This window comes from Aphidius gifuensis, linkage group LG4 (assembly GCF_014905175.1).
Source record: "Aphidius gifuensis isolate YNYX2018 linkage group LG4, ASM1490517v1, whole genome shotgun sequence".
In the NCBI taxonomy this organism is placed as follows: domain Eukaryota; kingdom Metazoa; phylum Arthropoda; class Insecta; order Hymenoptera; family Braconidae; genus Aphidius; species Aphidius gifuensis.
This window is the reverse complement of record NC_057791.1, coordinates 2,631,883-2,653,168: the sequence shown is the minus strand read 5'-3', so window position 1 is coordinate 2,653,168 and position 21,286 is coordinate 2,631,883. Positions and strand designations below refer to the sequence as shown.

General features: G+C 24.4%; 6 protein-coding genes across 7 annotated transcripts; 4 read left to right on the top strand and 2 right to left on the bottom strand.

Moving 5' to 3' along the window:
• Nucleotides 1–138: 138 nt before the first annotated feature.
• LOC122854467 lies at nt 139–1,647 on the bottom strand. The gene is made up of 4 exons (XM_044155128.1): nt 1,483–1,647; nt 1,212–1,394; nt 986–1,132; nt 139–892 (listed from the first exon to the last, which is right to left on the bottom strand). Exons 2-4 carry the CDS (start codon nt 1,377–1,379, stop codon nt 269–271), a joined length of 939 nt encoding a protein of 312 aa, XP_044011063.1. The 5' UTR covers nt 1,380–1,394; nt 1,483–1,647; the 3' UTR covers nt 139–268.
• Nucleotides 1,648–3,071: 1,424 nt separating this feature from the next.
• Nucleotides 3,072–4,524, top strand: LOC122854466 (zinc finger protein OZF-like). The gene is made up of 3 exons (XM_044155127.1): nt 3,072–3,460; nt 3,552–4,348; nt 4,438–4,524. Exons 1-3 carry the CDS (start codon nt 3,210–3,212, stop codon nt 4,476–4,478), a joined length of 1,089 nt encoding a protein of 362 aa, XP_044011062.1. The 5' UTR covers nt 3,072–3,209; the 3' UTR covers nt 4,479–4,524.
• A 5,167-nt stretch (nt 4,525–9,691) lies between these two features.
• Nucleotides 9,692–11,352, top strand: LOC122853708 (solute carrier organic anion transporter family member 2B1-like). The gene is made up of 6 exons (XM_044154125.1): nt 9,692–9,851; nt 9,981–10,280; nt 10,359–10,495; nt 10,585–10,930; nt 10,997–11,098; nt 11,170–11,352. Exons 1-6 carry the CDS (start codon nt 9,692–9,694, stop codon nt 11,268–11,270), a joined length of 1,146 nt encoding a protein of 381 aa, XP_044010060.1. The 3' UTR covers nt 11,271–11,352.
• A 94-nt stretch (nt 11,353–11,446) lies between these two features.
• Nucleotides 11,447–13,757, top strand: LOC122854464 (leucine-rich PPR motif-containing protein, mitochondrial). Its single transcript, XM_044155125.1, has 3 exons — nt 11,447–13,280; nt 13,363–13,516; nt 13,595–13,757. Exons 1-3 carry the CDS (start codon nt 11,550–11,552, stop codon nt 13,726–13,728), a joined length of 2,019 nt encoding a protein of 672 aa, XP_044011060.1. The 5' UTR covers nt 11,447–11,549; the 3' UTR covers nt 13,729–13,757.
• Nucleotides 13,542–15,893, bottom strand: LOC122854465 (intraflagellar transport protein 74 homolog). Its single transcript, XM_044155126.1, has 2 exons — nt 15,371–15,893; nt 13,542–15,301 (listed from the first exon to the last, which is right to left on the bottom strand). Exons 1-2 carry the CDS (start codon nt 15,802–15,804, stop codon nt 13,783–13,785), a joined length of 1,953 nt encoding a protein of 650 aa, XP_044011061.1. The 5' UTR covers nt 15,805–15,893; the 3' UTR covers nt 13,542–13,782.
• Nucleotides 15,894–15,912: 19 nt separating this feature from the next.
• LOC122854462 (intraflagellar transport protein 88 homolog) lies at nt 15,913–21,008 on the top strand. 2 transcript variants are annotated; one of them, XM_044155120.1, is made up of 11 exons: nt 15,913–16,879; nt 17,004–17,187; nt 17,257–17,414; nt 17,494–17,680; nt 17,740–17,926; nt 17,999–18,146; nt 18,242–18,353; nt 18,581–18,649; nt 18,764–19,055; nt 19,133–19,321; nt 20,209–20,596. In XM_044155120.1, exons 1-11 carry the CDS (start codon nt 16,101–16,103, stop codon nt 20,322–20,324), a joined length of 2,421 nt encoding a protein of 806 aa, XP_044011055.1. In that variant the 5' UTR covers nt 15,913–16,100; the 3' UTR covers nt 20,325–20,596. The 2 variants fall into 2 exon arrangements, with proteins under 2 accessions (XP_044011055.1, XP_044011054.1); XM_044155119.1 differs by having other exon boundaries at nt 15,914–16,879; nt 16,956–17,187; nt 20,209–21,008.
• The last annotated feature ends 278 nt before the right edge of the window (nt 21,009–21,286 follow it).

The window sequence follows — 21,286 nt, the reverse complement described above, 5'->3', positions numbered from 1 at the left end:
TTATTTATTTATTTTCTTTAACTATATACATAGTTGAAATTGATGAAGAAAATTTACTTATTTAATTAATTTTTTGTTATCAAAACAAAAAAAAAAAATATATTAATGAAAAATTAATAACTGAAAGTATTAATTACATAGATAAATGTTTGTTAACATGTTATAAAAAAATTATAATAATATAACGACAAGTTGATGAGTTAATCCATAAGAAAAAATTAATTCTAAATTGATAAAATAAAAAAGAAAACAGTAATTTACTTTGAATTTAATTATTGTTGATAGATTTGGATGATGACCAAGGTGCAAGAACAGCATATGACTCACCAGGTATTTTAGTTAAATTTTTTTCATCAACATCAACAACACTTGGAAATTTTGGAGCAAGACGTCTAAGACGTGAAAGTTTTTCAACAAGTTTCTTCTTGCTTTTTTCTTTATCATCATCAACATTATTTACCTGATCATTTAATTTTATTTTATCCAAATCATCAGTAATATTATCAACCAGTTTTTCATTAGAATCTTTGTTTTCTAATTTTTTAGTAGCAGGAACATCAGCTTCTTCAACAACAGTTGATGTGTCTTGAAGATTTTGTTGTGAAGCACTAAGCAATTCTCTTTTAAGTTTTCCCATCGATATACTTTCCAATGACATGGTTTTTGATTGACTTCTTGGGAGTCTCATTTTATTAGGCAATTGTAATTCTGATCCAGCATAAATTGATGATAATCTACCATCATAACTTGATGTATCACTACCAAGTTGATGTCGTTTACGTTCTGCCAAACGAAAATCTTTTCTTTCTTTTTTACTTGCTACAGACAATTGTCTGATAATCATTTTTTCACCAATGGTTTTATTTGGATCATATCCTGGTCCAGTTTTTGCCTATAAATAATTATAAATCCACATTAATTAAAAATAATTATCAATTACAATTTAAATATCGTCAATTGTTGTAATGATAAAGATAATACTCACACTGTCCCAATTTTCTTCACCAAAGTCTAGACCTTCCTGGTGTTTTATAACTTCTTCAAGTGTTAATACTCCAGCCAATGGTTTTTGATCAGTGTTGTAAGTGTACTGATGAACACTTATTGCATCTGGACATGTTTCAAGATGATGCTAAAAGCAAAATAAATATTAATTAATTATTTAAATATTAATTAACAAATTGTAGGGTTGAAAAATAAATTAAACTTACTGGAAAGACAATAGTGTCAACAATGTGTGTTAAATTATATGGACATTTTGATTTTTTAGTCATATCATGTTGTCTTTCACATTTTGTTAAATGTGTTTGAATCCTTTTTTTTAATATAACATGGTGGACATCAAGTGGACAAACCACATATGCACTTTCAACTGGCATTTTTTATCTCGTAGCCTTGAAGATACACAAATAAAAAAAAAGAATAAACATTATGAAAATTAATAAACTAATTATAATATAATTATTTAATGAATTAACTTACTTGAGATTTTTTTAAAAAAGATAATATCTTGTTGGCTGTCTTTTGTAATGTATCACTTTGTTGTTGCTAAGCTGATGATTCGGTGGTTTTTGTTAGATAACTCCAAATGACTTCAAAGCGATTCTCAACTCTCAAGCACTCTCAAGTACTTGGGGGACCTATGGGAGAATATACACAAATAAAAATAACGCTTCTTCTTGATGCCCAATCTAGACCAATCAGCTGTTTCCAATCCACCGAATTCCAGGTATTCTATTTTTTACAGTATGGCGTCTTATTATTGTGATTTGTGAGCAATTTTAGGAAAACTTATTTCACATAACCTACCCTGATAATAATAATAATTTTGCAACTGTTTGCAACGGTCAATTACGTAAATTATATTATTAAAAAAAAGCCAAAAAACATTATAAATAAATTGATAATGTCGGAACAAACTGAAGAAGTATTAAAGTCTCCAGAAAAAGTAAATTTATCAAATGATAAAAATGATTTTATTGATTTAAATGGAGTAAATTTAGGACAAGAAGAATTTACTTTTTCAAAGTCAATGAAAAGTTTGATACATAAAAATTCAACAGTAACAGATGCATCAGAAACATTGGAAATATTTAAACAAGATAATGAAAATTTCGACTGGTTAACAACTGATTATGTTGAAGTAGTATTGAGCAATGAAACAATACCAATAGAAATAAATAATAGTATAACAAAAGAGTGTTGTTTTCCAACTTGTTTTAATAATCAATTAACAGTACCAGATAAATTTTTTTATGCATTACCAGCTGAAAAAAATGAATTGAATTCTTGGCTAACAGAACTTGGTTTACATTTACCAAATGAAAATAATTCTAATAATTCATATTACATATGTGGTGATCATATTGCCACTCCTGAAACATCAATTTCATCAAAAAATAATCAACTTTGTCCACTTGCAACTGGTTTAAGTAGTTTAACTGTCTCAGAAGTTGATGAAAATGATTTAAAAACAATTAATGGTAATTATATAATATCTACAATTGTTTTTATTACTGTTATTTTATTTAACATGATGTTTTTTTTAATTATTTTCAGAGCCAAATTTTAGAAAAAGTCCAGTTGAAAAGATTAACAAACCACCCAGTATAATTAATCGATCATATGGTGCATCAAGTTGTCCAGAATTATTGTGCAGACTTTGTGGTAGATGTACAACAACTTTAAAATCAATTTATTCTGTAAAAGATCAACAAGATGGTTATAATTTAGCTGAGAAAATAAATTTTTGTTTACCAATAACAATATCATTACTTGATAAATCATCAAAGTACATTTGCTCTGAATGTGAAAGAAAAGTTAATATATCATTCAACTTGAGTATCATGAGTATAGAGACAGCTCAATTATTTAAATCATCATCAGGACAAAAAAATAATGACAATATAAATAACATAAGTTTAAAGTGTCCATTATGTAATGATGGTAAAATAATTAAAACAAGTACACCAAAAAAAACTTTAAATACATATGAATTAAAAGAAAAACTTAATAATGCAAAATCATTGATTGATAATAAGGATGATAAAAATGACAAAGATGATAAAGATGATAAAGATGATAAAGATGATGAAGATGATGACACTAAAAAATATAATACTGTTTGTCCAATATCAAGAGTAGCTACTGTATTAACATTTAATGATGAAAAACCAAGTAAAAATGAATATGAAGATGCTGAATCAATAATGGATGATACAAAAACAATTACTGATGATGAATTTGCTTGTTCATATTGTTCACGAACAATATGTGATGAAGAATCACATGAATGTCAGTCAAAAGGTAGAAGAGGAGGAAAAGGATATTACATATCAAAAAGATCATATGCTTGTATTCAAGAAATTAATCCTGAATTAGCTGATAATATTTCTGAAGATCGTAGTGATGATGGTCGTCCAGCAAAGCAAATGAAATATGATACACACTATGAAAATTGGTAATATTAAAATTATATTTTACATTATTTATTATATCCTGTTGTTGTTTAATAAAATAATTAATAATTTTTGTTTGTTTTTTTGTTTAAGGTTCGAGTGTAACATGTGTTTTACGACATTTAGCCATCGTGATCGTTTGACTGAACATTTGAATAGCCATCGTTTAAAAAGACCAATAAATCATTGGTGTGATTTTTGTCAAACTGAATTTCCTCGTAATGCTATTTTACAAAAACACATTGCAAGTGTACATGAAGCAGAATATTTAGTACAAAATAAATGTTTTAAATGCACTGGTTGTTGTCGTGTATTCACAAAAGAAGATGATGCATTTACTCATGCATCACGTCATTGTAGTTTTATTATTCAAAATAAATATTCAAACAAGGATCAATTAATTCATGAAGTTTACATTGAAAATGTATATATATGTGAATTTTGTAATGAATGTTACAGTCTTCCAACAACACTTCATGATCACAGAAGTAGAAAACATGTTACTGAAGATTATCATTGTTCAACATGTGATAAAAGTTTTACATCACGTAAACAACTTGTTTTACATATACAAAATAATGAACATTTAGAAGATTTTCGTATATTATGGATAAATCGTTATTTTGTTTGTAAATATTGTAATAAAACATTTTTACATTATTCATCATTTTTATCACATGTTATACAACATCAAGATGATGAGCCTTATTCATGTAGAATTTGTAATCGTACATTTACAAATTATGATGAAGTTTGTGCACATCGTGAAAATGCACACAGTTATCAACTTATTATACAAGAACGTTCATCAAGATCTTATGTTTGTCCTTATTGTCAAAAAGAATTAGAAAATGAAATGGAATTTGCTAAACACATGAGATCTCATACTGGTGAGTTTTTAAACAATACACATATATATTTATTTAATTACAAATCAATAACTATTCTCATTATTGTTTTTTTATTTATCAATTCATAGCTGCACACTTTGCTCGACGTTTTCCACCAGAAAATGAATAAAAAATATCAAAAACAACAAGCCAATTATTTGACTATTAGACCAAGACTGTTGGTAATTAAATATTTGATATATTTATAGACTTGATCAGTTTTAATTAGTCAATATCAAAATGACTTGATAGTAATTATATATTTGATAAAATCAATAGTTTATATTATATCATTTAAAAATTCATAAACGTTAGAATATATTTTTGTTCTTTTTATTTGCTTTAAAAATATTATATTATTATCAATTAAATTCATTAACGAATCAAAAAAAAAAAAAAAATATATGATATTAAGGTCAAATATATTAGGACTGATTTGATTGATATAATACCATTTGAATATTTATTTTCTTTTTAATATTATACATACTTTCATATAACTCAGTAAATTAATTTAAATATTTTATAAATTTAATATTTTGATTTAAATAATATGTCAATATTTATATATTATTGAAACACTGACAATACATAAATTAATTTTAAAAATTCTACATTGTCATTATAGATTAATTGACTTTTTTTTTTTTTTTTACAATATGGTTGATTAAATTGCACCTAAAAAAAATTGATTTAAAAATTTGTATTAATATTTTTCATGGAAATACGAATAAACATATATTTATTTATGTTTTAAAAATTAAATATTAAAATGTAATATGTAAAATAAAAAGATATAAATTTTGAAAATAATTATTTTTTAATTATCGTTGAATAACAGATTTTAAAATACTCAAATATGAGTATAAATTAAATATAAAAAAACGAAAACCTTGCATATTTACACCCTCAAGTATACCAAGTTTAAATAATTTTTGAGTTTTCATTAACATTAATTTAATGGCATTTTGATTTTTCGAATTACACTTGTACCAGTCACAATGAATTAATGCATGTTGTATTTTACATTCTGTTTGTAACAATGTCTCTCCAACATAACAAACCAAAAAAGCAGTTAAAATATTTGCAACAAACATTCCTGTAGTCTTAGAAATTACAACTTCATTTGTCGACTAAATAAAAAATAATAATAATTAATTTTAAAAACTTGCTAAACGTATTGAATAAACATTTTTAAATAATTTATTTACCGAAAGAATTACCCAACCAGATCCACAGCCACCAAACATACACCCAAGAAATTTTATAGAAAGCATACTTGATAATAATCGACAAATTTTTTTTCCATGAGCAATGACAATACTATGAAAATTAATTGTTGTTTCAATAACATCTTCAGTACCAAATTTTCTAATTTTTGCTGCAACAATTTCAAGCTCACCACAAAGATGACAAATTAAATAAATTGACAATACATCTTCTACCAGTAATCCAACTGCAGCTAGTAATACCACGAGTCCTTCAATAATATAAAATACATAATACCTAAATATAAATAATAATTTATTGTATTAATTAATTTAAAAAATATTGAGTTATATTTATCGAAAAATTTACCATGTTCCAGTGTACATGTAGAATGGAAGAGCAACACCAATAGGTAAAATTTTTTCATACGATAAAATTGGTCCAATAATATATAGTACTGCTCCAGTTGCATACATTTTTGATAAATATTTAATAATTTTACAATTATGTAATTGCCATTTTTTTCTAATAGCTAATGTCTCTTGATTTTTTTCAACTGATATTTTTTCAGTTTCTATTATCAATAGAAAAATATAATTTCTAAAAATAATTAATTACTTATTTTAATTAAATAATGTTGGTTCTTTTTTTTTAACATAATTTTTCTTGGTAATTATTAATTAATTAGTAGTATTAATTTTTATACCTTTGTGAAATTGTCCAAAATAATCTAGATGATATAATAATCATTTGTGTGACATCAAAAATATTTCTAAAATTAAAAAAAAAAAAAATAATGATCAAGTTTTAATATCAAATTAATTAGTTTAATATTATAATGATAACTTACACAATAAGTGATGGAACATTCATGTCATTGACATTTGAAAATATAACGATACAGTTGAATATTAACATCAATAAATACATACCAGCTACAATATTAAATATAAATTTATTTGATTTATTTTCCGGCCAATAGCCAATGATTTTTAAAAAAAGCTTACTATGTTTTAATTGCTCACAAATAACATGTTGTTGTTTATTTTTATTAAACTCATTCATTGTAAATACTGGCTTTTGAATTTGACTAATCGAGCCTAAACAAGTTGTTAGACTAAATATATTTTTTGACTTTATGAATCTACATCATGAAGCTCATGTATTATTAAACAGTACAATCAATATTATAATTACAAAAAAACAAAAATGTTATTACATTAGATACAAATAATTTTTTAAGCACGCTATCACTGTTAGCTTCTTTTCTTCCTACTTGTAAATTATAAATTAATGTAGCTGAGGAATAACAAAAAACCAAATCGAAAAATGTTAAATTAATGATATTTGTTATTCAGCTATTATTAATATTATTATTAATATTGTTCTTGCATTTTTAAAAATTATTATTACCATATGAAAAGTAAAAATAAAAATACTATTATTAATTATTTAGGAAATGGAAAAAATAAGAGTGAATTTGATGATATGACAACAAAATCATAGGTTTGTATATATAAGTTAAAAATAGAAAAAAAAATTATAATAATAATATAATGGTTTTTTTTTACAGGTTGTAGTGTATTATATAATTTTCAATGATGATTAAATTTGGACCCTAAAGTTCTATTGTGGTGACAATAAATCTTTCTTTAAATCCCCAAGGGATTCCAGTTCGATAGATAAATAGTTGACCTAGGACCGGTTGTTACCTAAAACCGGATTGACTCAAAAATTCATTGTTACATTATATAAAAATAAGAAAACGAAACGAAAATATTCTTACTTTGATTTCTTACGTAGTCATAAGAGTATAATCGAGATTTAACTGGAAAATCTCAATCTCGATTTTCGAGTAAGTAAACGCGTTATTAAATTTATTAGAAATTTTTCCTAAATATATTTTATACTTCTATGATAAACAATTGACATAAAAAATTATCATAAATAAATTTAAATACTTTTTAACTATGCAATAGTAACAATAGCATTTATTTCGATTTTCAAATAAAATAATCATTTTTATTTCGAATAAAATTTTTAAATAAAGAAGAAAGTAAAACATTAGAATTATTAAATTATTAAATAATTTTTTCTTCTTTTTTTTATTGATAAAAAACAAATATAATATACGTGTTAAATAAAAAATTAATATTTTAAAAAATATCAATTTTTTAAAATAAAAAAAATAATAATTAAGATTTCTTTGTCATCAATTTATTATCAGAGTTGAAAATCATTTCTTTAAATATTTAAAATAAATATATAAAACTAAAAAATATTTAAAATAAAAAAAATTATGATGATTAATAATAGATGATTATTATTTTTTATTTTTTTATAAGTAATCTGAGTAGTATTAACGACGTGGATTTTTTTAATAATTTTATTTTTTATCACAATATATTGGTTGGATGATTTTTTATTTTCTTCATAAGGTGATTGATCATAGAAGTGTTAAGACTTAAGTTCGTAGACTTTATTTATCCAGGCGATAGAAAAAATAAAATATAAAATAAGATATCAATAAGTTGTTTGAATGGTTTCTGAATTTATTTTTCATTAAATTATTCAAAAATACAGGTTAAAAAAAAAAAAAAATAAAATAAAAATGGTGGAGATTAATTTGCCAAAAGAAAAAAACCATGATGCTGATGACAAACTTCTTTGGAATGGAACATATAAAATTATAAGAGATCAACCATATGGATCACCAGTTGATGAATCACATGATGCAGTTGATGGATCAAACGATGCAGTTAATAAAATGATTGAGACAATGGTTGAGAATCGTGACATTGAATGTGGTATCAGCTGTTTTCGAGGATCATTACTTCAAAAATTTGCAAATAAAAAAGCATTTGTCATTGCTTATGGAATTTGTTCACTTATGCTGACTGCTTCGGCGGGATATTACATTGCAATTGGATCGACACTGGAAAAAATATTTAAAATATCATCAGTAACAGCTGGTAAGTAAAGTAAATTAAAAAATAATATTCTCTTTAAATATATATTTATTTGATATCCATTTTTTTTTTGTTTTATTATGAATACTTTAACATTTAAAAATATTTAATTGATGATGACGAAAGTACTTTGAGTTAATACTTTTTAATGTTATTTATTTAATCTATAAAAGCTAAAATTATTAGAGCTGTTTTTTTTTTTATATAAAGAAATTAAATTAATCAAATTTATATAAATAAATAAATAAATTTTTATCGAATCATTAAAGTATTTTTCAGATATTCATTATTAAATTATTTAAAAAAAATTAATATCATTTATTTAATTCATAAAAGGTAAAATTATTGGAGGTATTTTTTTTTTTTATATAAATAAATTTTATTTATCAATTATTTTTTTTTGTATAAATATATAAATAAATTTTTATCGAATCAATAAAGTATTTTTTTAAAAAATAAAAAAATTTAATTGTAGTCTTATCTAGACTTGTTCACTTTTATCAGTTTGAAAAATAAAAAATTTTTCCAAGAAATAGTTAACTACCTGGCATTTATCTTATCGTATTTTTTTTTTTTTAAAAGTTTTAACTTTTATTAATTATAATTATTTATTAAAAAATAATTGTTTTAAAAATATATGTAATATTTTCAGCTTTAATTTCAAATGGTAATAATATTGGATTATTAATAACATGCAATGTACTCTCATACTGTGCCAACAAAGGACACAAGCCTCGATGGATGGCAGCTGGACTTTTCATTGTAAGTTTTAATTAAACTTTATTAAAAATAAAAATCTAAAAAATATATTTCTTTTCAGATGACTATATCCTGTTGTTTATTTTTTTTGACTCATATAATCTATGGTCCAGGTCAAGACCTTAAACATCTTACCAATAATGATCACTCAGATTTATCAATAAAGACAATAATGCTTCATCAAAGAATAGCATCACTTTGTCACGATAAAGAATTCAATACAAGTACCTTGCACTATGATCATTCAAAAGACGGTAATATTGGTGCACAAATGATTTTATTTACTGCAAGATTTCTTCATGGTATCAGTGATGCTGTTCTCTTCAGTCTGGGCTTGGCTTATATGGATGACAACATCAAAAAGAGTAAAATACCAATATTAATTGGAATTTCATATCTCATAAAAATGGCAGGGCCATCAATTGGTTTTCAATTCAGTGCAATTACTCTCAGCAAATTTATTCTTCTTAATTCAACTCCATCTATAACACCAAATGATCCAAGATGGCTTGGAGCTTGGTGGCTTGGATGGATAGTGTTTTCAGTTATAATTTTTATCATGGCCTGTATTATGATGTGTTTTCCAAAGACTTTACCCAGAGCAGAAGCAAGACGTCTTCTTGCATTGAGAATAAATCAATCAAATGATAATAATAATGATAAAAATAATAATAACAATGATACAAATAAAGAAGTAAAAGAAGTTGTATCATTTTGGAGTACAATTGAAGCTTTCATACGTTTAGCAAAAAATAAAACATTGGTATGCATCAATATAGCATCTGTTCTTTTTGTTTTTGGCTATTGTCCATTTTGGTATCATGTTGTTAAATACATTGAAGTTGTATATCAACTATCAGCATCAGTATCTGCTTCTGAAACAGGTAATGTTTCTTTATGGTGTGGTGGATTAGGAATAATATTATCTGGAATAATTGTTGCCACATTTAAACCAAGTGCTAGATATTTAGCAGGATTTAATGCATTCTCATGTGGTATTGCATGTCTGGGAATATTATCTTATACTTTTATTAATTGTGCAGCTAATGAAAATCAAATAATACAAATGAAAGCTGTTACTTCTAATTCTGGAAGATTGTTAACATGTACTGATAGTTGTACATGTGAATTTTCTAAATACAACCCAATTTGTACTGAAGATAACAGAACATTTGTGTCACCATGTCATGCAGGATGCCAGCATTTTACTGTAAGTTGATACTTTTTTTTATTAAACAATTGATTAGCTAATATTTTTTAATATTTATATATATATATATTTTTTTTTTTTTTGATTAGACTGGGGAAGATGGTTCAATAACTTACACAAAATGTAGCTGTGTAAATAGTAAAGATCAAGGATTACCAAGTGAAATATATGACAATCATTTACCATCACCAACAGAAAGATTGGGTACAGCAAAACCTGGTGCATGTAAAGTTGACTGCACGGATCAAAAAGATTTGTTTATGATTGTTTTTAGTGTTATAACATTCATTGTATCAGCTGGAGCAGTGCCAAGTTTCTTGCTTTCATTGAGATGTGTAGATAAAAGAGACAAAGCTCTAACAATGGGTGTTAATCTTGCAATAATTGGTCTTTTTGCATTAATGATATCTCCAATTATATTTGCACGCATTTTTGGTAATTTATTTTTATATTTTTCATGTAAATTTAATTGATTTTAATAAATTTTATTTCTTAATTCAGATGACACTTGTCTTTTTTGGGGTAAAACTAATACCAGCTCAGGAAATTGCTGGTTATACGATAGTGGAAAGCTACGATACAGATTTAATCTAATTTCAGCTGGTAAATATTTTAATTATTTTAATAGTCTATTTATATTTTTAAATAATATATTTATTTTTTTATTTTTCAAGCTTTTGTTGGAGTTGGAACATTTTTCTACATGGCAGTTTGGTATTTAGTAAGGGATTTAAAAATTTTTGATGATGAAAAAAATCGAGCAGTAAGATTTTAAATATGCATCTTAATTATTGTTTTAAAAATAATTGTAAAAATCTATTTACCTTGTAATAAATATTTGAAAAAATTTAATTCAATTCAGTTTTATTTTTACCACAAAGGTTTCCGTTTATACCGATTTACAAAACTATATTATTATTATTTTTTTACACACACAAGTGTGTGTGTTTACCTGTTACGTTTGTTGTTGTTATTTTTAAAATGATCAACGTGTGAATAGTGATTACATCAGATTACATAAAAATTACTGATAATTAATTTAAATTACGTTTAAATGGCATTTCTACAGCAATGTGGAAATTTGATTCGAGTGTTTGTGAATTTATCTGCATCTTGTCAAAACATACTTACACCAAGACTAGTAGTAAACAATGTATTTGGTGGTTATGTTAGCTCAATGTCAACAACATATTCACAAAAATATGCTTATTCAACAACAACTAATAAACAATTGGACTTTGATACATCTAATAATTCAAAATCAATGTTATTAAAATTATTAGAAGAATCTTTACAATCCAGTCAACGAGATACATCAATTGAAATATTAGAAAAATTAAAAACAAATCAAATTGAAATTAGAACACATTATTATTGGCCATTACTTGTTCAAGCATCAACAGAAGGAGAAACAAGTATTATATCAACAATTAAACATATGTTAAATTTAGGAGTTGAAATTGATCATACAACATTGATAGAATTTATTTTACCATTTATTAACACATCAAATCCTTCAATGACATTACAAAAATTAACAAGTATTGGATTAACACTATCACAAGTTAAAAATTCACTTGTTTGTTATTATCTTGAGCATGAAAAAATAAATGAAACAATTAATTTTTTAACAACAACAAAAGGAAGTTTAAATTTTGATAAAATAAATAATTCATTAGTTAAATATTTTCAACTTTCAAATGATGTTGATGGTTGTTCAAGAATTTTACAATTTTCAACAAAATATAAAAATTATGCTGGTATATTTCTTGATAAAATTTTTTTAACAAAAACAAATAAATATGATATATTAGTACTTGATAAATTTATAAATTCATTTGAACAACATAAAATATATATTTCTAGTGATACTTTAAAATTATTAAGAGATAATTTTTCATCAAATAATTACAAAGATCATTTTAATATTTTAATGAGATTAAATAATATTGAAAATGTTAATCTTGAACAATTAAATTCTGAAAGATTATCAGGTATTCCACATCCACATAATATGACACTTGAAGAACTTGAATGTCATCTTGTTGAATTAAAATCAAAAGGTTTTAATACACGTGGTGTGCTAAGAAAATTATTAATAATACATTGTAAAAATAATAATTTAAATAGAGTTGAAGAGCTTAGAGATGAAATTAAAAAATCAGATATGATTATGTCACCAGCAATGAAAGCTCATCTTCTAGATATTTATACTAAAAATGAAAATGTCGATGAAGTTTGTTTTTTTATAATGGATTTACAAAAAAATCATCCAAGTTTTGTCATTGACTCATTCAAGCTTATCAATGCAGCAACAATGCTGGTGAAGCATAATAAAATACAAAAAACATTAGAAATTATAAATAGCTATGGAAATGCTTTGCATCAAGCACCATCTGAATGCTGGAAATTGTTAGATACAATAGCTAGAAGTGAACATGCTGAAATGACTCATAATTTTTTAATAACATTAGTCAAAAAAAATTATTGTGAGATTAATAATACAATCTTGGGGCCTTTAATTCGACGTCATTTGATTAAAAATGATCTGGTATCTGCTGTTGATACATTTGATGTTCTTTCAAAAATGTATTCATTGACTCCACTAAAACAAGAGTTAATTTGTGCTCTAGTTGAAACAAAGAGTGATGATAAAATAGCAAAACTTTTAAAAATTGTTAGTGATATTGTTTTAAGTACTCATGGACAACCAACACTTGATATGGAATTGACAATTGCTTATGCAAAACATGGAATGATTGATGAACTTAAAAATTTATTAAAAGTATAATTAAATTTTTTTTATAATTTATAAATTAAAAATTAATATTATAATTTAATAATTTAATTATTTTTTTTTGTTTTAGAACTTTGTACATTTAAATGTTTTAATTGAAAATTCAACAAAACATATTCCTGATGATTTTAAGGAAAATATTTTAATAAATATTTTAGAAGCAAGCAAAGGATTAGAAAAAATTGATCGAGTAGGAATTTATGAACTAATTTTAGATATTTATTGTAAGTATTTTATATTAAAAATTAATTTATTAACTTTTATCTTTATTTTATTAATAATTTTTTATTTTTTACATTCAGGCAAAAATGAAAATTATCAAGCTGCTATTGAGCTGTGGAATAAAATTAAATTAGAAGATGTTATTCCTCCATTAACATTAAAAACAAAATTTACAAATTTATTATCAAGACACAATGTTCCTGTACCTCAATAGAATATTTAAAACAAAAAAAAAATAATAAATGGTAACATGTTTTTTAATAATTAATTAATAAGCACGTTTTGTATTTTGTTGCAAAAATATATTATATTTTGTAACCAATGAAAATGTTTGTTCTTTTAGTGGCTCATAATTAACACTATCACGTTCTTGATTAATTAATTTTGATATATTTTCATTGGTATCTTTTAATTTATCATATTTTTCTTCTAATGCATTAATTTGTAAATACGTTTCATTTTTATCAAGTTCATTTTTTAATGTATCATATTCTTTTTTAATAATTAATAATTCTTTTTCATATTTTGGATATTTATTTTTTAAATCATCTTTTCTATTTAATAATTCTTTGTGTTGTTCATCTGTACGTGTTTTTAAACCATCTAAATCTTCAAGTACAATAAGTTCATTTTTTTGCTTATTTATTATTTCATTACGTTCTGTAATTTCTAATTTAAGTTTTTTTTCAAGTGCTTTCATTTTAATGATAACATATTGTAGTCTTATGTGTTCTTTAGTAAGACCTTCAAAGCTACGATCAACATCTTGTGATTGTTCATTTGTTGTTGGAGAAAAATTTAATATTGACATTTCATCAGTAAATTGTCCAGAATCATGATCAATTGAAAATGAAAGTTGTTGTAATTTATCAATAATATTTTGTTCTAATTTTTCAATTTTTTCAAGTTCATCAATTTTATTATCATCAAATGATGGCATAAATTGTTCAATAGCTTCTTCTCTTTTTTTTAATTCAATATATTTAGCTTGTTTTTCCGAATGATTATCTTCCATATCAATTTCAATTTGTTCTAATTCTTGTTCAAGTTCATTAATATGTTTTTTTGCATCTTCAATTCTTCTTTCAGCTGCAACAATATCCATATTATCTTGTTTAACTTTAGCCAATAAACGTTCACGTTCTTCATCAGGTGATAATTTATTTTTAAGTTCATCTTGTAATTTTTTACGTTTATCTTCAACTTCATTTATTTTTAATTTTAATTTAACAACTTCTTGTTTAACTTGTGATAATGAAATTTGTTCTTCATAATTTACCTTTTCATTTGATAATAAATCAATGTCTTCTTGTAATTTTGATATATCATTTTCTAGCTCATTTCTTTGATTTATTAATTTATCATATTTTAATTTTACATCTGATGTCATTGATTCAATAATTCTTTCTTCTTTTTGTTTTTCAGATATTATTTGTTCTTCCATATCACGTAAATGTTGTTCTTTTGATATTCTTTGTTCATAAAGTTTATCAACTTCTGTTGATGCTTTGTCATTTAGCTCTCTTAAATCTTTAGTTTCTTGTTCAATTGTTTCTTTATCAATATTTGATGTTGCCTTATCAATAACAATATTTAAATCAGCTAATTTACCCTGAAGATCAGTTAATTCTGCTGCCAATTCTTTAGCACGATTATCATAATGAATAAATGTTGCACGTTCTCTATTTTGACTATCAATTTCACGTTTTATTATTCCAATTTCATTTGTTAATTCACGAATTTTAACTTGAATCATGCCTTCGTAATATCTTTTGTCTTGAATTTGTCTAAAGATAATTTAAAAAAATAAAATAAACATTATTATATAATTTTTTGTTTAAAAAAAATTAATTTACCTTGTCATTGGTAATCCTCTTGTAGTTCCAGGTCTAATACCAGCAAGACCCTGTTGAGTTATTGGTCGATCCATCATATTATAATTAACTTGTGAAGTTGATGGTAAACCAGTACCTATTCTTTTAATTCCCATTGCTGATGATATTGTATTAATTCTTGAATTTGCTGTACTTCCACGATTTGAGCTGACTGATGCAGATGGTGGTCTTGTTTGTGGATTTTTTGATATTGGTGTTCCAGCTCTATATGAATTACTATCACGTGATAAATCATTTTGTGTACCTCGTCGTGATACTGGACGTTCAATTCGTGTTTGTGGTCTTGCTGTCATTGTTGATGGTCTATCAGTTTTACTATCAGATGTACCATATTCATCATCACGTCGTAATTGCATTGCAAGTCTTGCACTTGTTCTTGGTCGTTCAGAATCCATGCTTTTTTTTTTTTTTACTTTAAAATTCTATTTTATTTATAATAATATTATTATTACTATGTTTACACAAATATTTTTATATTTGTTGTGACATTTTAATTGTCATGGAAACATAAAAATTAATTTATCGATTTTATGTTGTTGAATATAATTTACAGGTTGTTGTCAAGGTAACAATTATACAATATACAAAACAACTGTTAACAAATCTAAACATAAACATTTTTATTATCTTAAAAATAAATAAGTAATTGTTGATATTTAATAATTAAAGTTTAAAAAATATAAGTATAATCATGACAATTACACAGCCAGATATTGATGATGATATTTATGGTGGTTACAATGAATATCCATCGGTATATAGTACCCAAGATTTGGATCAAGATATTGTATTTCAAGAAGCCGTACAAATGAGTAATATTAAAAGAAATATTTATACACCAAAAGTACCAGGTACAGCAATGAGATTAGGTACATCAACTGGTTTTCAACGTAATGGTAGAATTTTAACTGGTAGACCTGGTACTGGAGCAAGACCAATGACTGCTGTACGTGGTGCTGGTTATACAAGTCAACGTCAAACAAATTTTGATCCTTTAAATATGGGAAGTTCATCAAGAGGACCAGCACCACCATTAGAAGCTGGTAAAGAAGATACAACTGAAGAAAAAATTAAAATTGCTGAACAAAAAATTATGAATTTAATTGAAAGTTCAGCTGATGCTGCTAGTAATAATAATATGAAAGTTGCATTAGAAAGAGCTAGAGAAGCATCATCAAGAGAAAGAAATCTTATTCGTATACAAGAACAAGCTGGTCTCAGTGATAATCATAATGTTGATTTGACATTTGCTGTTTTATTTAATCTTGCAAGCCAGTATACAAATAATGAAATGTACACAGAGGCACTTGCAACGTATCAAGCAATAACACGAAATAAAATGTTTACAAATAGTTCAAGACTTAAAATGAATATGGGAAATATTTATGTTAAAATTGGACAATTATCTGAAGCTGTTAAAATGTACAGAAAAGCATTAGATCAAACATCTGTTGCTCAAAAAGATATAAGGTAATCATCATTAAATATTTTTATAATAAAATTATCATTTAAATTTATAAATTTATGTTTTTTTTTTATTTGATAGAATTAAAATAACTCATAATATTGCAATGTTATTTGTACAAATGGGAAGATTAGAAGAAGCAGCTAAAAGTTTTGAATATGTCATGGGACAAAGAGCTGAATTTAAAGCTGGTTTACATATTATACTGTGTTATTTTGCTCTTGGACATCGTGATAAAATGAGAAAAGGATTTATTGAATTACTAATGGTACCATTAAATATTGATCAAGATGATAAATATATCATTCATTCGGTAAGTCTTTTGTATAATTTATAAATTAATTTTGTTAAAAAAATATATATATATATTGATTTTTTTAAGGATGATCTTGCAGCAAATATATTAAATGAAGTTATTAAAACAGATGAATTATCAAAATTAGAAAATGAAATGAAACAAGAAGCTCAAAAAGCAATTTTAAGTGCTGCTAAATTAATTGCACCAGTTATTGAAGATACTTTATCAGCTGGTTTTGCATGGTACAAAATAAATATTAAATTATTTTCAATTAATTTTACAAATAAAAATACTTATTGGTATATATTTTTTTTTAATCAGGTGTGTACATCAAATAAGATCATCTGCATATGCACCTCTTGCTGCTGATTTAGAAATAAACAAAGCCATGGTATTTTTACATAATCGTGAAACAAATATGGCAATAGATACCCTTAAAATGTTTGAAAATCTTGAGACGAAAGCCAACAGTGCAGCTTCAACAATGTTATCATTTATTTATTTTTTGGTAATTTAGTTTTTAATATTTATTGCCATATTTAATATTTATTATGATAATAATTTTAGCAAGGTGATTATGAGCAAGCTGAACGTTATGGAGAAGCAGCAAGAAAAGCAGATAGTTATAATGCAGCAGCTTATGTTAATTTATCAGCATGTGCTATAAAAAAAGGTGAATTAGAAAGAGCAAGAGAACTTCTTCTATGTGCTCTTGACAGTGATGCTAGTCATGTTCAAGCTCTCTATAATTTAGGTAAGAAAAAAAATAATATAACGTAAGCAAAAAAAAGCAAACTAATAATTATTTATTATTATTTATTATTAGGATTAGTTTATAAAAAACAAGAATGGTATGAAGAATCTCTAGAATGTTTTTGGAAACTACGAAATATCGTACGATATGATCCACAAACATTATATCAGATTGGACATTTGTATCAGCTTATTAAAGACATGGATCAAGCATCGGAATGGTACCAAGCATTTTATCAATCAATTTATTTATATTAATCACATTAAACTTATTATCATATTTTAATATTATTATTATTTGTTATTTTTAAATTAGGTATAATCAATTGTTGGGAATAATACCATCGGACCCTGGAGTACTTCAAAAATTAGGAGAAATGTATGATAATCTTGGTGATAAACAACAAGCATATCAGTACTACAGTGATGTGAGTAATAATGTTATCTAATTTATGAAATTTATATATATTAATTTAATAATAATAATGACAACTTGGCATTTTTTTAATAATTCATTTTGTATAATGAATTATCAAAAGAGCAATAGCCAGATAAAAATAAATAACATGACCCAGTGATGAATCTATTAATTAAAAAAAAATTCTTAAGATTATATTCAAGGTTTTTATTTATTTTTTTGTCTTATTTATTTCAGTCTTTTAGATATTATTCAGCAAATTTCGAGGTGATTGATTGGCTGGGATCTTACTTCATCTCCATGCAGGTAATGAAAAAATAAAAAAAAAATATATGAATGAAATAAAAAAATATAAATAATATGCGTAGTAAAAATTTAAATATGTTAATTTATTTAAATATAATTTAAATATATAAAAAGGTTGCTGAAAAAGCATTGACGTATTTTGAAAGAGCAGTTGAGTTATCACCAGATCAACCACGTTGGCGTTTACTTGTTGCTGCTTGTTTACGAAGAACTGGACAATTTCACAAAGCCCTAGAAGAATATCAAGATATTCATAGAAAATTTCCAGATAATATTGAATGTTTAAAATTTTTAATACGTTTATGTAGTGATTTAGGATTAAAAGAGGCACAATTATATGCAGCTGAATTAAAAAAAGCTGAAAAAACTAAAGAAATTAAAGAACGACAAACTTCTGGACGACCTGGTACACAATAATAAAATATTAATAAGATAAAATTTATTTATTATGATTTATTAATAATGGTATTATAATATTTCAAGGTTCAAGAAGAAGTAATAGTGGTAATTCATCACGTGGTGGTTCTGAAATGAGTGTACAATCGGATCATCGTTCTAGTCCAATTGCAAATCGTAAAGAATTTCGCAGTTCAGTCAGTGGTGGACAATCACGATTTAATCGTTTAAATGTTTTTGAAAATTATGAAGAATCAACAACTGAATTACAAAATGGTAATGTACCATTTATTTTTAGAGTTTTTTTTTTAATTTAAATATACTTAATGTATATATAATTGAAAAAAAATAGATTTTTATTTTTTTTATTATTTTGTATCTCTTGTGAGTAAGTGTCCTTGACAACTAGCATGATTGGATCAATTCACATTATCACAATGTCCATACTTGTGGCAATGAACTTTATTATTCTCATATACAAATTGTTAATTGTTAAATAGCTCATCAGTAATACTAGTTGCACTCTGATAAACACAAAACTTAATTATTTTATTATAAAAACTTTTTACTTAATTTTTTTAAATATCACATCTTTTATTTATTTCCAATTAATTTAAAATTTAAAATTATTAATTTCATTTTGTGAATAACAGATAAAAAAAAAATTTTATCATTATTTTTAGTTAATTACGTAATTAGGGTTAAAAAGAGGAAAAAATTAAAAAAATATCAAGACAGGTCAAGTTTGATAATTATTTGACGCAATTAATTTCTAGAAATTTATATTGATGTGTTTTGATAATGATTATTTTCTGGTAAATATTTATTTTTTTCTTTCTCAAGTCTTGGAAATTTGTAAATTATATGGAATTTTTCAAGCGAAACGCAGTGTCAGTTATGTGCGTAGTTTCTAGACATCAATAAGCTAAACATAAATGCAATAATGTACTTGTATTACGCATATAGCCCTAATGGATTGAATTGATGATGTATAAATTCAACTGATTTACAACATCTATTTCTAGACTAGTCATATATTCTCAGCCCTTTTTCTATTGTGAAATTAATTCTCGATATTTCAATATTTCAATGTCAATGAATGAAAATTATTTCCGCTTTTCTGTTGTTGCTATTTTATTTATTTTATAAAATTATTTTTACAGAAGTAAATTATGCAGATCCAATTGGTCCATTGCCAACAAGACCAATGACAGCTGCTGGAAAAAGAGATGATGATTTTGGTGATGAAGAACTTGGTGATGATCTTCTGCCAGTTTGACCTCAACAAATGAAACATAAACAATTTTATATCAATGAATATTGTGATAATATATCATTTATATTATTCAAACTTTCAAGAAGCTACTTTATTATTATATTCAAATTTAACTTGCATTTAATTTAATTCAAAGTATATAAATTTAAAAAAAAAAAATAAAATTGGGTCACTTAAATCAAGTCAATTTATTAAATTAAATCAGAAATAAAAGTTTAATTGGAAGGTCTCATATATGAATAAAAAATAAATATATAATATTAATTTTTGATAAATATAATGTATAAATAAATAAAAATTATTTATTTATTGTTTTTGTCCTTCAATTGTTATTAACATTATTTTCTTTTTAATATCATTTTTAAAAGTTTATACGACAACGAATATTATATGTGTATTATGATCGAAAAAACTGGTTTCGAAATTCATTCAAGCTTCATGAACGAGTTATATATCAACTTGCATATGGCTTTAAAGTTATTTTTTAGTTTTTTAAATTCATCATTTTCAATCATTTGTAATTATAAATAATTTAAAATTGTTATTTCAATTGATTCAAGTTCATCTATATTCAATACACATTATTCACAATTTAATATTCAAATATAATTTGATTGATAAATAAATAAATATATTTTTGTTAAAGAAGGGTTTATCAATAAATAAATAACAGAAAAAAAAAAAAAAGAATAGATATTTTAAAAAAACAAAATAAAGATCATTATTCTGCTCCAATTGAATTGACCCTAGCAAAATTATTGATAGCGATAATCATTTTGTGAAATATAAAAATTGTCTTAAACAGAGGGTGATAATTTTATCAAAAAAAATATAAAAAATAATGTTTAAAAAACATTGCACATTAAGTAAATGAAGAAATTATTATTGTAATTCAATTGTAATGTCAAGAAAAGTTTTAGAAAAAAAAAAAATGAATCTGTTGATAAAGGTGAATGGACCAAAGA

Excerpts from the sequence above, each read along its gene's own strand:
- LOC122854462 (XM_044155119.1), top strand. The coding sequence starts at position 16,101 with ATGACAATTACACAGCCAGATATTGATGATGATATTTATGGTGGTTAC. Across the intron at positions 18,147-18,241 it reads ATGGATCAAGCATCGGAATG|GTATAATCAATTGTTGGGAA; the intron begins GTACCAAGCATT and ends TTTTTAAATTAG. Across the intron at positions 19,322-20,208 it reads AACAACTGAATTACAAAATG|AAGTAAATTATGCAGATCCA; the intron begins GTAATGTACCAT and ends TTATTTTTACAG.
- LOC122854467 (XM_044155128.1), bottom strand. The coding sequence starts at position 1,379 with ATGCCAGTTGAAAGTGCATATGTGGTTTGTCCACTTGATGTCCACCAT. Across the intron at positions 1,133-1,211 it reads TTGACACTATTGTCTTTCCA|CATCATCTTGAAACATGTCC; the intron begins GTAAGTTTAATT and ends TTTTGCTTTTAG. Across the intron at positions 893-985 it reads GTGAAGAAAATTGGGACAGT|GCAAAAACTGGACCAGGATA; the intron begins GTGAGTATTATC and ends AATTATTTATAG.
- LOC122854465 (XM_044155126.1), bottom strand. The coding sequence starts at position 15,804 with ATGGATTCTGAACGACCAAGAACAAGTGCAAGACTTGCAATGCAATTA. Across the intron at positions 15,302-15,370 it reads AGAGGATTACCAATGACAAG|ACAAATTCAAGACAAAAGAT; the intron begins GTAAATTAATTT and ends AATTATCTTTAG.
- LOC122853708 (XM_044154125.1), top strand. The coding sequence starts at position 9,692 with ATGGCAGGGCCATCAATTGGTTTTCAATTCAGTGCAATTACTCTCAGC. Across the intron at positions 10,931-10,996 it reads TATATTTGCACGCATTTTTG|ATGACACTTGTCTTTTTTGG; the intron begins GTAATTTATTTT and ends TTCTTAATTCAG. Across the intron at positions 11,099-11,169 it reads ATTTAATCTAATTTCAGCTG|CTTTTGTTGGAGTTGGAACA; the intron begins GTAAATATTTTA and ends TTATTTTTCAAG.
- LOC122854464 (XM_044155125.1), top strand. The coding sequence starts at position 11,550 with ATGGCATTTCTACAGCAATGTGGAAATTTGATTCGAGTGTTTGTGAAT. Across the intron at positions 13,281-13,362 it reads AACTTAAAAATTTATTAAAA|AACTTTGTACATTTAAATGT; the intron begins GTATAATTAAAT and ends TTTTTGTTTTAG. Across the intron at positions 13,517-13,594 it reads ACTAATTTTAGATATTTATT|GCAAAAATGAAAATTATCAA; the intron begins GTAAGTATTTTA and ends TTTTACATTCAG.
- LOC122854466 (XM_044155127.1), top strand. The coding sequence starts at position 3,210 with ATGGATGATACAAAAACAATTACTGATGATGAATTTGCTTGTTCATAT. Across the intron at positions 3,461-3,551 it reads GATACACACTATGAAAATTG|GTTCGAGTGTAACATGTGTT; the intron begins GTAATATTAAAA and ends TTTTTGTTTAAG. Across the intron at positions 4,349-4,437 it reads ACACATGAGATCTCATACTG|CTGCACACTTTGCTCGACGT; the intron begins GTGAGTTTTTAA and ends ATCAATTCATAG.